General features: G+C 50.7%; 5 protein-coding genes across 5 annotated transcripts; 3 read left to right on the top strand and 2 right to left on the bottom strand.

Moving 5' to 3' along the window:
- Positions 1 to 132: 132 nt before the first annotated feature.
- Positions 133 to 2,869, bottom strand: IAR55_001828 (uncharacterized protein; the record flags this gene model as incomplete). Its single annotated transcript, XM_066944951.1, has 10 exons — positions 133 to 268; positions 345 to 362; positions 471 to 672; positions 752 to 885; positions 947 to 1,039; positions 1,105 to 1,406; positions 1,490 to 1,563; positions 1,793 to 1,889; positions 2,019 to 2,495; positions 2,597 to 2,869. The coding sequence occupies 10 exons, from the start codon at positions 2,867 to 2,869 to the stop codon at positions 133 to 135; spliced, it is 1,806 nt and encodes a 601-aa protein (XP_066804874.1).
- A 311-nt stretch (positions 2,870 to 3,180) lies between these two features.
- On the bottom strand, positions 3,181 to 4,950 carry IAR55_001827 (uncharacterized protein; the record flags this gene model as incomplete). The annotated part of the gene is made up of 4 exons (XM_066944950.1): positions 3,181 to 3,478; positions 3,543 to 4,225; positions 4,290 to 4,588; positions 4,662 to 4,950. The coding sequence occupies 4 exons, from the start codon at positions 4,948 to 4,950 to the stop codon at positions 3,181 to 3,183; spliced, it is 1,569 nt and encodes a 522-aa protein (XP_066804873.1).
- A 1,580-nt stretch (positions 4,951 to 6,530) lies between these two features.
- On the top strand, positions 6,531 to 8,863 carry IAR55_001826 (uncharacterized protein; the record flags this gene model as incomplete). Its single annotated transcript, XM_066944949.1, has 2 exons — positions 6,531 to 7,682; positions 7,736 to 8,863. 2 exons carry the CDS (start codon positions 6,531 to 6,533, stop codon positions 8,861 to 8,863), a joined length of 2,280 nt encoding a protein of 759 aa, XP_066804872.1.
- A 481-nt stretch (positions 8,864 to 9,344) lies between these two features.
- On the top strand, positions 9,345 to 12,421 carry IAR55_001825 (uncharacterized protein; the record flags this gene model as incomplete). The annotated part of the gene is made up of 8 exons (XM_066944948.1): positions 9,345 to 9,619; positions 9,688 to 9,713; positions 9,826 to 10,050; positions 10,111 to 10,141; positions 10,214 to 10,844; positions 10,894 to 11,070; positions 11,130 to 11,612; positions 11,666 to 12,421. 8 exons carry the CDS (start codon positions 9,345 to 9,347, stop codon positions 12,419 to 12,421), a joined length of 2,604 nt encoding a protein of 867 aa, XP_066804871.1.
- A 301-nt stretch (positions 12,422 to 12,722) lies between these two features.
- IAR55_001824 (uncharacterized protein) lies at positions 12,723 to 15,693 on the top strand (the record flags this gene model as incomplete). The annotated part of the gene is made up of 9 exons (XM_066944947.1): positions 12,723 to 13,314; positions 13,372 to 13,507; positions 13,635 to 13,738; positions 13,908 to 14,295; positions 14,364 to 14,533; positions 14,668 to 14,756; positions 14,818 to 14,910; positions 14,966 to 15,274; positions 15,388 to 15,693. The coding sequence occupies 9 exons, from the start codon at positions 12,723 to 12,725 to the stop codon at positions 15,691 to 15,693; spliced, it is 2,187 nt and encodes a 728-aa protein (XP_066804870.1).
- Between the last annotated feature and the right edge of the window lie 36 nt (positions 15,694 to 15,729).

The following is a 15,729-nucleotide window of genomic DNA, read 5'->3' as shown; positions in this document are numbered from 1 at the left end:
TCTGCCCAAGATACACTCCCGAATATGTCCACGCCTAGGATTCGACTCCTACCAGCAGAACACTTGTTCGTTCATATGAAGCGTCCCTCTTTCCTTCGTTCCTTTCCGCACATGACCTCACCAACACATGTCCTACCCATCTGCATTTCTCAATTCCGGAGGTACATATCTCAGACCGAGAAAGCTGAAAATGTCCCGTTCCGTCTTCAGATTGAATTCTTCCCCTGTAGTGATTTTGATGAGCCCTGCTCGGAACTTGTAGCCACGTCTAAAACGACAAAAGACCCCATCGTTAATTCTTCCAATTCGAGGGTGGCCTTCGGTTCAAAGACGATGACACTCACTCGTTCTCTGCATATCGTCTGCGCACACATATACAGTATCAGCTCGGCTCGACTATCTTCCAATCCATAAGGTATGCCGCTAAAGCCTTGAGAGATGGCATAACCGTCGATAACATGCACACTCACTTGAGATCCCGCTCAAACATCATACTGCCTGACCAGCTCAGCACAGCAGAAGCATATCGATCCCTCGGTGCACTGATCAGATCTACACGTCTGTGCAGGCGACCTTTCCCTGGTAGCTTGAAGATCACAAAAGCTTTGTCTAGATTGTCAAAGTTCTGTGGCGAAGCGTGGATAGGAACGTCCTCTTCACGGTGAGTGACATCTACGACAAATTTCGCTCGGTTAGCTCACAGATCTAACATCGTTTGTTTCAAGTGCCGTCGATGAGATAGGACACTCACGCAGGACATGAGTGATTATTCCTAAATCCGAGAGTCGTAGATACAAATCTTTCAGTAAACCGATGTCCTGGTCTTGTTTCGGGGGAGCGAACACTACATCTACATCGTTCGATTGCGGTTTGCCCCTTCTATACCTGCAATCACCCAATGGCATCAGCTAGATTTCCTATCGTAATGCAAAGGTGACCGACTGACCCTCCACAAATGGTATATTCACAGCCAGGAATGAACACGTCGAGATGTTCCATCACACAATCCGCTATTTCCTGAACTTCTTCGCGGGGTATCCTACAATTCAGTGAGTGTTAGCTCCTATTTTTATCGAGAGATCCGATCGACCTCAAAACACCTACTTCGCATCCAGCTCATCTTTGAGCGCTATCCACTCCTCCACGATCTCAACCTGTTTCATTCCGCCTCTTTTCCTCCGCCTCAACCTATCCTTCATCCTGACTTCCGGACTCTCCTCCTCCACAGCTTCAAAGTGTAATCTCACGTCTTCTAGTGTGCGACAGTAGTGTCTATCATAAAGGTCCTTAGCCTTGTGATGGCCTATCGTGTAAACTGAGGCGAATAGCTCGAGAGCTTGAAAACGTGAAGAGGCGAGAATAGCTTCTGATTCTGCTACATAGCCGGATTGAAGGAATTCGTCGATCTGGTCGAAAGATTTGCAAAGTAAGCCCGGACCATCTCTGATGCACAGTCAGACCTCGGAACGACTGTCTCCGCTGCACATACCCTTTGTGCGACCTTATCACCCACGCCCAGCAGTTTCATAGCCTCTTTACCTGATTTCAGTCGCCTAGGTACAGCTTGGGGGACCAGTCAGATGTCGAGCTCGATGTCAGGCGTGTCCACTTACATTTGAGCATCTACGAGGATGAACAACACCTGTCATCAGCACTTTCGCTTCCTTGCCTTCGCACTCAATCAAAAAGTCACGACTCTTGGGGTATGACCTTCCAGTCTCGGTGTGAAGTAGCAAAACCCCCTTTGCGGATGACAAGGATTGATTGGGCCCGACCTCAGTGGACGCAAGACTCACACTCAGACTTCTTCGATAGCTCAGGACATTCGAGTTCTTCTGCTGTGCCTCTTCGTACTCTCTTTCCTGGAAGATGGGCTTGATAGCGGTGACCTAGTAAGTGGTGAAAGGCTTCAATCAGCGTCTGAACATTCCTCCCCTAAAACTAAGGCAATATATACGTGACTGGATTAGGACGATAAGGTTTCCAGTACATGGGTCAGGAGGACAAGGCTAACTCACGATATCTTGATTCACACATACTAATGGACTCCCTCTCAAACAGCACAAAGCAGGTATATCCTCGAATCTGACATCTTCATCAAACAACGTCATATCACCTTCTTCGACCCATTCCTCCGTCTTGATCCCCCTCTTATCATCACCATTCTGCCCTCCCACTAATCCCTCTTCCACTATCTCTTGCTTCTTCACACCTCGAGTCCCATTCCTGCCGTCGCCGTCGCCTCCGCTCACACGTGTTCGTTTCAGAACAGGTTTTTTCACATCATTCTCTTCGTCGCTCGATATCAGTCGTGGTACTTTCGGTGGGAAGGGGAAAGATGGATTGGATACAGGGCTAGGTATGGGGAATGTGACTTGGTATTTTGATCTCGGAGGCAAGTGTGGGACAGATTCTACGTTGGACGCTGAAGCCGATTCGAGACATAGTTGATAAGTGTCAAAGATGTATCCTGTCGTTACTATCGGTTTGATATCCTGACAGAACAAAGAGAATCACGGGTGATTCATAGTATCAGGGTTAGTGCTTGACTATCTAGCGAAGCGAGGTATTCGAAACACTGCGACAAGACACTCACGATCCATTCTTTTCCTAGAGACCTCAACAACCTCGCTCTTCCCTTGATCGCACTCACTACGATCTTACATTCCTCCACCCCCACACATCTGCCTCCGAGATCATCAATACACTCGTATATCCGGCCGACCTCCGTCTCGAGCTTCGCAGTGATCACGTGGAAGGTCAGACCCGAGAAGAGGGGATAGAGTCGGTGGATCGGATTGGAAGGACGGACGATTCGGGAAGATGTCGATGAAGATGCGTATGGATGCGCAGAGGGGCGAGTGGGCATGAGGGGTGAAGGTAGGAGTAGGAAGGGAGGAGGCTAAGGGGTGAAGAGAGGGGGGGGAAATCTCGCTGCTACTTGAGATTGAGTAGCATATCACCATTGGTAGCAGATTGTCGACATCGTCTCCTTCATTATCAATGACGACATTCCGTTCGAGACACGAGATTTCCTGCTCATGTTCTTTCTGGTTGAGCGTGCCTGAAAGTCGCTCGCTGCAACCATCTTTCCGCACACCACTGATCACCCTGTTCTCCGTTGAGTGACCGGACAGGGAACCCATCTCAATGCATATCTCGATTCCATTCAAGCCCTCTTCACGACTCGCTATGCCACATGTACCGTCTGCTCGACTCATTCCAAGTCATGTCGTAGGTCCTTTTCCCATCATATCCCTTGTCCAACACCTTCTTCAAGTCACCCTGCTTCCATCCAAGGTATAAAATTAATTGTTTCATCTCATTCCAGCAAGCGCCAAGACAGCCGGGGTAAGATTTCTCGAAATCAATGAGTCGGAGACGGCCATCTGGAGTGATGCGGATATGCGCGTTTTTGATCGCTTCGTGAACAAGTTTGCGCTCGTGCAGCTTGGCGTAGAGCTCGGTGATTCCCGTCCTATCCCGTTCCCAAAAGATTAGCGTGAGAGCTCACTCGTAATCCCAACTCCCCCATTACTCACTTGTGTTCTACGTTGATTTGGTTGAGACTGGCATAGCGCCCTTCTCTGAGTTCCCTCTCGGTAAATTCTTCCCCCACATCCTCCATCACCGCTGCGAACACAGACAGCGGTACTTTGTGCCTCGATTGTGATCCAATGCGCGTTGACAGCTTGGCTTCCATGTACCAGAGCCCGTAGAAGGTAGGGCAAACTTCACCTTGGAGACAAGCAAGATGAGAGGCATAGTTCTGAGCCTCGTTAAGGACCTTTCGAGTTGAGCTGACCGATGTGAAGCGACGGTGTCCCAGACCGAACGCGCCAGGACTCGTGATTTTGACGATAACCTTTTTGGCAGGTCCAGCAGAGCCCGTGCGTAGCAAACCTCGGTAGCCGTCCGAAAGACTTCCGGAGCCCTCATAGCCAGTGAGCTCGACCATGAGCTCTTTGCACTCGGTCAGACACGGTTGCGTGGCGACGAGCGATATCGGATGGGGAACAAAATCTACGGACGGGGCGAGAATGAAAGTCTCGTCAGGCATGAAGGAGAATCGTCGCTCGGTTTGTCTGCTTTTCTGAGCTGAATCGCGCGAGAACGACAAGCGTAGTTTAGGTCTTGACCACTGCAGGACAGACTTCGGAAGGGGTGCCAGACCTGCAGCTTCTTTGTCAGTTGCGGGACCCATTGTCTTCAAATAGTCGAAGGTCTGACAGTAAGAATGGTAAGCTTCAATATCTGTGCAAGGTTGGAAGGTCCAAAACGAAGCATACCTTGCCGATGGAAGTGGTGGCTTTCTTTTCCACCTGATCCGTCATAACCCTATACGCTCTACGTCTCTCTTCTTCCGTTAATTCTTGAGGCTTCGTGATCCCGGTCCTGAGCATATCGACCAGGTACTCGTCTTCGGTGAGACAAATGGTAATCTTCTCGATAACGGAGGCTGGTGCGATGACAGACTTATTCGCATTGGAGGCAGGTAACTCATCGATCTTGTCGTCAACAGTAATAATGTTGGATTCATCGGATTGGAGCGGATCGCTTTCGTCGATTTTGATTTCGGTCTCATCCTCTGACAGGTGAATCGATCGTCAACATGGCGGGAGATAGCACCCAAGAGCACTACAATGTACTGCGGAACTTACCAAGCTTCGCTCTCTTGGTGCTGAGACGATCTTCACTCGACTTCCGCTCCAGATCTGGCACCGCATCCGTCGAGCGTTTCTTGGAATCATCAATGTTGTCATTGTCGACATCGACCATTTCGACCTCTTTGATGGGAAGAGCCAGATTATGATCAGGAACGACCGCACTGTCGAGATTCATCCCAATGATGATCGGCTCCGGATCCTTCAGCTCGGGGGACGACGCCGAGACGGAAGAGTCCTTCGGATGCTCTGGCTGGTGGGCAGAACGAAGATCCGGAAGGGACATTTTACACAGCGCAGAAAAGACCATAGAGAATATATTCGGTAGCTTTCTGTAATTGGGAAGAGCAGAAAGGAAAGGAAAGGATTGATTGGGTTGATAGCAAGGCTGCTCTTGAATTGAATAGAGGAGGGAAGATTCACAGCATGTGTGTCTCTCAAGAAGTCATGCAAGATGATAATCTTGCTTTTGGGTCAGACGAAACGGGAGGAGAGAAGAGGGAGAAGAGAAGGAAAGAATTGGGGGAGTGAGTGTGCAGAATGTGAACACGTGTGTATGTATATGTACCGAAATCTGAGCGAAAGGAGGTGTTCCGAGGAGGATGAGAAACATCAGTCAACTTTGCCACCGAAGCTGCAATGAAGCGACCGCACGGATCACTCACTCTCTGGCAGAAGGATGAAAATACACTCCCGCTTCCTCAACTTTATTGTGAGATCATACTTGGAACTTTACTCGATTGAATGACATTTATATCCTTGCCAATCCCTGTTGCTTCCATCTCCATGGGAGCATGCTGGGACTCGCTGATATCGTGCACCTCGCTCTGGATGAGACTGTATACTCGGATTTTGAGAATATACGGTACGATACGGATGAACCGTGCTTTTCTCGGGGATCTGAAGGAATCGACGTTGCTATCGCCACGCTCGAGTTTTCAGCACGAGTACCGATTGGCTAGAGTGTCACACGGCCTCGGTGATGTCACTGATTTCGGAATCTGTGCATACGGATTCGAAACAAGATAGAAGACTGGCAGGAGGCCTCACATGCATATCTCGCGCTCACCACCAGGCAAGATAGGGAGCAACAATGAAACGACACCAAATTACGCTCGAAGAGCAGACTTGCCTGGCATTGTGATGCCGGACTGCAGGAGGATACAGATTAACGTTCTGAGATATCAGGAGATGAACGCGTCGCAGACTCTCACATGCTCTCGAGTATATCAACCTGCTCGTATTCGAACCTATGTGTCCACGCGAAGCAATTCCACGCACCAATCGATGATGATCATCGTCCAGAAGTGCAATTTACGAGAATTGATTGAACCCCCCTGACATGCCCCAGTGGTGAATGTAAAAACTTGACCATCGGATGGGAAAAGATCTCGTTGCTGTTGATTTCTCCCAATCGGGTAATCATCACACGCGTCTAGCTTTTGCGGGATTACGCTCTCTCTTGTGCTGTGATTGTGATTTCTTCTCGTTGGGTGGGATGTGCGATGATGTTGACCTCATCATCATCACCTGCGAAAGGGGGGGGTATTAAATCACATTTGCTCAATGTTCACAAAAACCATCTCTGTTACACCCCTCGAATCCATAGCCCGAACTTTCTCCTCTTCCTCTTCAAATATCCTCCTCAACAGCTTGCAGCTTTCATCTCCAAGCATTTTCGACTGTGTCGGTTTCTCGTCTCCACCTTGATATACATACAGTTACCTTTTTTTTCTTCCTTTGCATACCCTCCCCGTTCCCTTCAGCTTGTTCCCTACGCAGTTGCCGCGCTCTGCTGAACTACACACGTCCGCACCTCACTTCTCGGTGTTCCCGCGCGTGTCCTCTTCCACACATCCCCACGCCATGTCCCATCCCTCTCTACCCTCTCCGCCAGAGCTGGAGATGAAGGACAACATGTTCACTCTCCCTCCCATCCGTACACTCACCGGATCGACCACCATCTCTGCGACACAGAAAAATACTCACGCGACACCGAAACCAAGCTCGATCCTCCCTCCTACTCCCTCCACCCAGCTTAGGACGGATCCCAATCTTGTCACACCCGTTCAAGCCCGTACGCGACAACCTTTAGGGAGCGTCCCGATCAACCAGCACGGCCTAGGTCTCTCCACCGGTTCCAACATGATGGATCATCATCATAACGCGATGATGACGCCTCAGACGGGGACGGCCAACCTCAAAACGGGGGGGCACGTCCTCTCTTCGGTCACGTTTGACAAGGACCAGATGACTAGCTTGACGCGTCATCAAACCCCTTGTCCACGATCGTCCATATCCCTTTCGACCGCGGTGAGGAACCGACAAAACGTCCATCCCACGCCTGAAGGTACCCCCGATCATAACCACCACCATCACCACTACCACCACCAAAACGCGTCGAAAATCACTCCTCTTAAGACTCCAGCTTCCGCTCTTTCCACCCGCACGATGGGTCGATCCATCTCTACTCCTACATTCCCCGGCAACACATTCCCACTCGGTTCTCACTCCCAGCGCTCCGCTCAGAGCACCCGATACTCCCCTTCGTCGGATTCGCAACGATCCACCTCCGTCTCTCGATCAGGTGCTCGTGACGATCGCCAAACATTGTTCTCGTCCCCTTCACCTACGCCTTCATCCCCTGCGCCTATCAACCTGGCTGGGATTCAACCTCCGGCCGCCTTCCCAGGTCCCTATCCTACCGCATACACCCGGAAGGATCCTGTTCCTACAGATGAAGGTGACGATGTCGCTGAGGGCAAACGGAGTGGTCGACAGGGCGCGCCCAGCTGGAATCCTTGGGACTATGTCTTCGGTGATCTGCCTGGGCCTGATCAACTTCAAACCCCTATGAAGGATGGCGATGACGGCAAAGGCAAGATCAGAAGAAGATTCACCAAGCGGGAGCTCGAGGCACTGGAGGTGCTCTGGAGCATTGCCAAGAGCCCGAGCAAGTATGAGCGGCAGAGATTGGGTGCATGGTTGGGCGTAAAAACCAAACATATCACTGTCTGGGTGAGTCGCAGTTCGCGCTCCTCCTGTACCGCATCAATGCTGACTGTGCGTAGTTCCAAAATCGTCGACAAGAAGAGAAGCGATATCTTCGAGAAGGCGCCCCGACCGATCCTCCTCCCCCTTCTCGATCCAACCGAGGTACCTTCGATCCTGTCACCGGCAAATGGCGGCCTGTTCCTCTCTCATGTATCTCCGGTTTGCAGCCCCCGCCTGAGGAGAAATCAGCGGTGGTCCGAGCGATCAGTGTCGGTGACATCACGCGAGACATGTACTTTGCCCAGTATCCCCACGGCGAGGTGCACATGTCTACACCTTCAGCACGATCTGTGGGGAGTGCCACACCCTTACCAAAGCGAGGCATGAGTAGTTCTTTGGACGATGTCCTCCAAGCGCGCGAAAGTGGCTTTGGTGGTCTCCGAAACAGCCAATTCAGGCGAGGTAGCGGGGAATTTTCCATCAAGGGCGAAGGTCAGGAACGGATCAGAGAGATCTTGGCGCTCATGCCGAGCGACCCACCTTCCATGGATCTGTCAGAAATGGCAGCAGAGGACGAGAGCGAGGAAGGCGACGAGGAGAAGGAGGAATCGGAGCCTAAGCGGAAGGGTGGCATGGGGTTGGCGAGAATGCTCAACGGACCATCAACGGGATTGGGCCGAGCGACATCATTGGACGTTCTTGCTTCAAGCTCAAGGGCAAAGTATCTCTCCAAACCTAACCCTCTCCAACCCCGATCTCTGAACGGAAATGGTCCCCTTGGTTCCACCAACCCCAACATTCCTTCAGTGTCTCGACAGTCCCCCAACAATACTGCCAAACACGGACTTCCTTCCACCCACCAGCAACCTCAACCCGCCAAACGTGCCAGAATAGACACATCCCGACCTCGTCCCACGAGTACTCTGCGACACAAGGACTCGTTCTCGCGATCCCAAAGTGCGGCGGTTTTAGACACTCCTGCCAAAGGGGAGAAAGGGGAAATGATGAAGACGCCTGGATTCACGAGGAGTTTCTCCTTCTCCTCAACTGTCAGCGAGGCGGTCGCGATCACGCCTGAAACAGCTGTATTGGGCAAGGAGAACGTTGACATTGTTCGACAACCCGGGAGGAAAAGGGTGGAGGAAAGAGATGCGGAGGTCTTGGGAGCGGCTGAGAAGTTGTTGCAGCTTCTTGGTGGTGCTTGACTGTAGTTCTTGGGTGTCTTGTTTGAGATTCGCATTGATAGAAACGCCACATACATATTCATGGATTCGAAGACAACATCAAGAAGCAAGATTCACTGGGTATATAAGACGATAAGCAGGATACGATTTGGGATGAAGATATATGATATTATGCAATGGTCTACAGAAGCTTTCGGGACATCAGCTAGGAGCAGAATGCACGCGTGAAACATCGTGACCTGTTCCTACGCCACAATCAATAATTATATGTATTTATTTCATCGACGCGTTTGGTCATATTTCCTCCACATCGCGACCAACTAATGATTCAGTCGATATCAAAATCGTCTCTCAATCTACTCCTATTCCTATCCATCTATCTGTCCATCTATCTCGGAACCAACTCGATCCAAATCTTTGACTTTGTTGGTTCGATACGGATCACAGTCAGATGATCATAGACATCTCACCATCACTCTCAACACCCTCTTCGCCGACACTCATGACAACCACCACCACGATCCGCTCCTCATCAGGCTCAGAACTGAGTACCTTGACCACCAGCAATAACGGTGAGAGCGAGGAAGAGGAACGGCTGGAGATCAAGGATGTAGTGAGAGTTCTGGGTCAGAAGAGAGGTAGGGAGAGTGGAGTTTCGAATTCGGATTCGGTCATATCAGGCGGGAAGAAGAATAAGAAGGCCAAGGTTGGGAATGGTCCTGTCGATGCGGGTGACGGTGAAGAAGGCGACAAGACGAAAGGAGTGTATTGTCATAAGTGAGTCTGTCGAAATTTTACTTTCCCCAATGGCGCTTGGTATCTGACAAATTTGGCCCTTGTATCAGTTGTCGACGACTATGTTCTCCTGATGGTGAGCATTCTGATTCATTGCATGCACTCGTCTTCCACTTCCCTTGCGCCCCTCTGACTTCCGAGTGATCTGATTGACTGAATGAATGCGAACTGACACTTACTCTGCTTAGCCTTTTTACGATGTACGAAACTGAAACAGAAGAGAGGGAAAGCAAGTCCGATCGCGCCGTGCAACCTCGCTTTCTGCGACAGAGACCTGATCAATCGATATGGTATTTCCCCACAGGCGATCAGGTGGGAAGGCAGATCGGCGTCAAATGAAGGGGAACATGATAAAGATGCAGGATACCAATTTACTTGTCCATGCTGTCTGGATCAGTGTCAGACTTCTTCTTGTGGGTGGACTGGTCATCACAAATACGACTCGACTCTGGTGCTGAACGAAGTAAATCCAGGTCGGAAAAAGAAGGGGTTAGAACCACTTGGGTGAGCTCATCATAACACCTGATGAGGTGGCTACCGTAGCAAGCACTATAACTGACAGGTTCCTCCTTACAGTAATCTGGGGAAAGAGGCGAAAGCTGTCGGAGCTGCCAATACCGCTGCTTTACTAGAACGGAGACCGCCAGTCAAAAATCACATCAAGACAATTGGCCATAATCCCATTACTCCCAACGGCAAAAGTACACCCGCCAAATCTGTCATCATCAACTTTCTTGATGATGATTCCGACCTGTCAGATCCGGACTCGGATTCTTTGGAAAATGCTACCACACCAAAATCCAAACGACCGCCCAAGGCGAGGAAAGACGAGAAAAAGGTGGGCAGGGAAAGTAGTGTGAAGGGGACACCCAAGACGGTCCAGACTGTCAAGAAGAAGCCGGAAGCCAAGGGAACCCTCAAGAATGGAAAAGAGAATAAAACTACTGCGAAGATTACCAAAGACGGGAAGAGCTCAGCAAAGTCTGCTAATGCTGTAAAGGGTACGCCGAAGAAGACTGTTAAAGAGGAAAAAGTGAAAGTGAAAGCGAGCACGACGAAGAAGGAGAAAGAGAGCGAGATGAAGGCGGTGAAACCTCAAACGGCCAAGAAAGTGTCGGTCATGCCGGTTCTTCCCCCTCCGGAACCACCTGTCTTCGAAAAAGTGGACACAAAGCTCAGTCGCGAGGAAGCTGAGCAGAGGATCATGGTGAGGCCCTCCTTCACTGTTCTCACATATCGACTGACGATGTGCCCAGCTACGAGAATACCTTTTGCGATTTCGACCTGTCCTGTCGGTACCAGAGCGATCTCTCCCAGCTGTGGATGACTTTGATAGGCCCTTGACCGAGGCCAGTGTTCGACTATTTGCTGGGGCTATGCTGGACATGATCAAGGACGAACTGGAGCACAGCGGCAACGAGGACGATGAAGGTGTGAGTATGCCTATCTTGGCCGTTTCTGCCTGTTAGACCTGACACCGTCTGTGCCACAGGTTGCCGAAATGATGTTCAACTTGCGGGAAGAGTTGCGATATTATGCCGATCTCGCTCGCTTTGCGGCTATCTTCAACATCATCTCTGAACCTCTCAGACTACGACTCCCCCCTCCGATAGTCGATACCCGCGCGCAAACCAATGACTCTGCCCTCCGTGCTCTTCTCGATCTCGATGAAAACCAGCCTTCACCAGCTTGGGCAGCCGAACTCAGTGCTGGACCTTCTCGACGAGTCGGAGCGTCTCGTATACCTCAACCCGCCGAAGTGGTCCGCATGCTCCTGGCACTTGCGGAGCGAACTTTGGCGACCCCAAAGATTCGGTACGAAATGGAAATGTTCTCTCTCGAATACAAGGAGCGTATGAAGCAATATAACGAAGTCAAGGGCCATACTGCGGTGTTCGAGGCGAAGAAGAAGAAGCTGGCCGAAGCGAGGGTGAGGTGTAAGAGCGCGGCGGAGACGAAAGCCAATAAGGAGATGGTGAGTAGGTCCATACTTTGCCATCGTTTCAGTTGACTAACGCACTACGGCAGCTACATGGAGAGGAACGTGAATATGGTGAACTAGTGAAGTTGCTGAATGTCAATCTCCGAGCTACATTGGGTCGCATCGCGCTTCGACACGAACCTCTTGGCAGGGATGTCGACGGACGAATCTACTATGCTCTGACTCCCCGGCATGTCAACAGTGATGGACGGCCTCCCTCTGGCTGGGCGTCGGGACTACTCGTTTGGGGCATTGGTGTACCCGGCAAAACGGATCAGGGTGATGATCTTCCCGTCTCAACCGAACGATGGAATCATTTCGGTAAATCCAAGGATGTTACCCAGCTCATCAAATACGTCGAATGGAAATACGAACAAGCAGCCGAAGCTGTCAGGGCCTCTAAGAAAAAGGTGAAAGCGAAACCGACTCCCAAATCGACTCCTGCAAAGGCCACTCCGGCAAAGGGTAAAGGCAAAGCGACGCCTGGCAAATCCACTCCGCGTCAGAAGACTTTACTCGAAGTTGTCATTCCCGTATCGAAAAAGAGTGCATCAGGTAGCGGATCACCTTTATCCAGTCTCGAACCTGTCAAGAAAGAGGACGACGCGTCGAGCACTTCCTCGGCACTCACCCCCCCTCCTACTGCATTCAAGGAGGAACTGTTATCGCATCTCGATCCGAAGGGGTATACACCTAGTGCGGAGACTATTGAGGAAGAGGGCAAGAAGTTGGTGCTGAATCTGAGAGATGTGGGACAATGGCTAGAGGTCTTGGAGGCCCAAGGCATGGGCGAACCCGAATAGCTCGGGGCACAGTGAGGTAGAGTGTCGATCAATGCATATATATATATATATATATCTATACATCAAAACAGACATCTGGACACAGAGTGAACGTGGTGAGGACGATCGGGTTCAGGGGCACAAAGAGGTTGCGAGGTTTTAGCTTGAGAGCGAGGAAACGCGTGCTTTGTTGTTTCCGCCGCCGACAACATTTCAACGTTTCAAAGAGGCAGTCACCACTCTACCATGTTACAGCTTGATTGATACATTCCTTTCCTTGCTGAGCTCATCCTACATCCACCTCCATCACTCCTCATACACGATGGAGACAGATCAACCTTCACTTCCTCTACAATCATACTCTACATCATCCACCTCACCGATCCTATTTGATACCCTTCTCCTCGTCTTCCTTCGGCTCGTCTACTTTCTCCTCTCTCGTAAATTCCTCTTATCGACCATCAACCCTCGACTCCGAGACATCTCACAACCCGAACAACCCACCTCCCTCTTACCTCTATCCACATCGACATCGACATCGACATCGAACACCGCTCTCCCTCGATCCCGCTCGGATTCGACCAGTCATGGTGGGATCGGAATTGAGTTCGGCGACGATACGGAGGACGAGAGCTATCTCTTATCTGACATGGCGATGACTCCTCTCTCACCCAACTCACCAGCTGGCGGGATACCACGAACAGACTCGTACTTCAATCTCCACGCAGATAACTCAAATACAGGTACTCCGACGACTTTTGCTGGACCTTCTTCTTCTTCTTCTTCTGGATTACCACAGGATGGGAATAATAGTTCGATCGAATTCCATCGTCTAGGTCAGAAACTACGTCAGGAAGCAGCAGCAGCGATCCCAAAACAGGTCCTCCAATTATCCCATGGAAGATCATCAGGAGGTGGTGGTGGAGGAGGAGGAGGAGGAGGAAGCGGTGGTGGTGGGTTGGGTGGGTCAGGAGGGACCAAGGGGATCAAGAAGGCGACGAGGGGATTACATAGAGTATCGAGGATCTTGTTCTCGATCTGTTTTGCAGAATCGTGCAATCTGCTCACATTGGTGATATTCCATGCGTTGGGAGTATTACATTCGAGGTGAGTCGAGTCTTGCTCAAATGAGTGTCTTTGGTGCGAAACGGCGATAAGAAGAAAGGCGGGAAGTGGGCTTGGTTCTTATTTGGGAGAGTTCAAATGCCGAGCTGATTGACTGTTTGTTGTACAGATCGAGGAGAGTCAACTTCTCAATATCATTGCATGTCATCTTGGCGTTCATCTTGCTGGTGGTGCCGCTGGTACAATGTCTTTTATTCACGTACAGATCCCGAGGTGAGCGCATATCTTCTTCCCGAACTATGGTTGTCTCCTTATACTGATTGTGTCGCTATCGTCACTCGCTTCGGCTCCCCTTGTCCCCAATATCTCGCTCTGTTTACGCTCTTTCGTCGCCCTCAAACCCCCATCCTTACGTCCTCACCTGTCACACTTGCGTACCCAGAATCGTCGTCTGCGTCATCCACCTCTACACGCGGCTCCTCCCTCTCTATCACTTCCCGCCTCCTGATCTCTCTAATTCCCTTTACACTTTACATCTTCCTCTTCACCCTGATTCCACCCTACATCACAGCCGTCCCCATCACGGCTCTGCCTGCCCCTCCTCCTACTTCCGTATTCGATGCCGACGATCCATCTTCCACCGATTCGACAATCGACCAAGCCATCGTCCAGTGGTCGACGTCGGGCCCGGAAGGATGGGAAGAAGGTGGATGGCTAGCACCGAGCTTGGGGAGAGTGGTGGTCCTTGGAGTGGTCACGTTGGGCTCTTTGTCAGGTTTTGGAGCTGTTAGATCCGCTTGGAACTATTTCGAACACATCAATGCAGGGAGGTAAGTGGGGATTTCACTCTTACTGCAGTTCTATATCGCAAAGATATGACTGACGAAATTTCTCTCAGTCGTTCTCTGACCGATAACGATATCCTCAAAGCCGAACGATCGTTGTACAGAGTGAGACAAGATATCATAACGAAGAAAGAGGAATTGAATAGAGTCTTGGCTCCGAGCGGCATAAGTACGCCGTCAAAAGGATGGATGGGGAGGATGTTTGGATCACAGGGGGACAACGGTGAGTGTCAGAGTCTGCTCATTCACACATTCAATCGACCTGGATCTTCATGACCTCTCTCGCAACTCCTTTGTACTGTTCATTGTTACTGTGCCACGATTCGTTATTGCAGAGTCAGGCTGACACCACCTCAGAAGCTGCGTCCCTTCAGGCAGAGCTGGATGGACTGAAGGCGATGGAATCGCAAGTGTCGAAGTCTCTCAAGGCGATGAAGCTGCGCAAGGTGAGCTTGGCGTCAGACAGTCAACTGTCCCTTCCTTCGCAACGCTGACGCTTTAAAGAAGCGACGGCAAGACTTCGGACAGACGTTCCGTGGTCAGATGTACAACCTTCTCGGTTACGCCTTTGCGATATATTGCGCAGCTCGTGTGCTCATGGTGCGTCAAGAGGAATTTACCCTTCTGTTAACCCTGACGCCGTACCCTTCCGCAGTGTCTGCCTTCGCTGTTCTGGGCACCACTCACGACATCTCAAGCCTCTGACGAGACTCACCAGGAAGGAAAAGGAAACACCAACGGCGATTGGATTTCCTTCCTCTTGGCTCTGGCCATCAGTCAGCTGCCCAGTGATTCTATCGATATCGACGTCGCGGTTTGGAGTAGGGGGATATCGTTGATCCTCACTGGGATTCTGATCTTGTCGAGTTTGGCTCAGGTGATGAGGAGTCTGAGCAAAGTTTTGAGATTGACAAGTAAGACTGTTGGAGCGGGCTTTCTGCTTCTCAGTCTGGGGCAATTATTTGTGAGTCGAACAGTCTTTACGCCCCTGTACTTCCTGTGGCGTTGAGCCAAAAGATTGTGTTGTGGAACAAGAATCATGAAGAGAACGACTCGATTGATCTGGTCTGTCTTCAGGCCACATACGTCATATCACTATTGGTCCAACTCCGAACCTCACTCCCACCTGCCCCACTCGATCTTTCCTACGTGGCAAGCAATTCGACATTGACCCCGTTCGATCCTGCCGCCAACGGCAACACTTATCCCGACCTCTCGTCACAAACGGACCATTCGCTGCTTTCTACTCTGCCGGACTTCAGGGTGTTCGGTAGACTGTTCGATATCATGTTCTTACTCGCGGCGACTTGTACGGCCTTGTACAGATATATAGCGATGAAAGTCGCGGGTGCGGACGATACAGGTGAAGCATATAGAAATTGAATGAAAATCAGTATACTGGAAATAGATGGACGCTGG

The sequence above is a fragment of the Kwoniella newhampshirensis genome, chromosome 3 (assembly GCF_039105145.1).
Source record: "Kwoniella newhampshirensis strain CBS 13917 chromosome 3, whole genome shotgun sequence".
Taxonomy (NCBI): Eukaryota; Fungi; Basidiomycota; class Tremellomycetes; order Tremellales; family Cryptococcaceae; genus Kwoniella; species Kwoniella newhampshirensis.
Note: the sequence above shows the minus strand (reverse complement) of the source record. Positions and strands in the feature narration are given on the sequence as shown.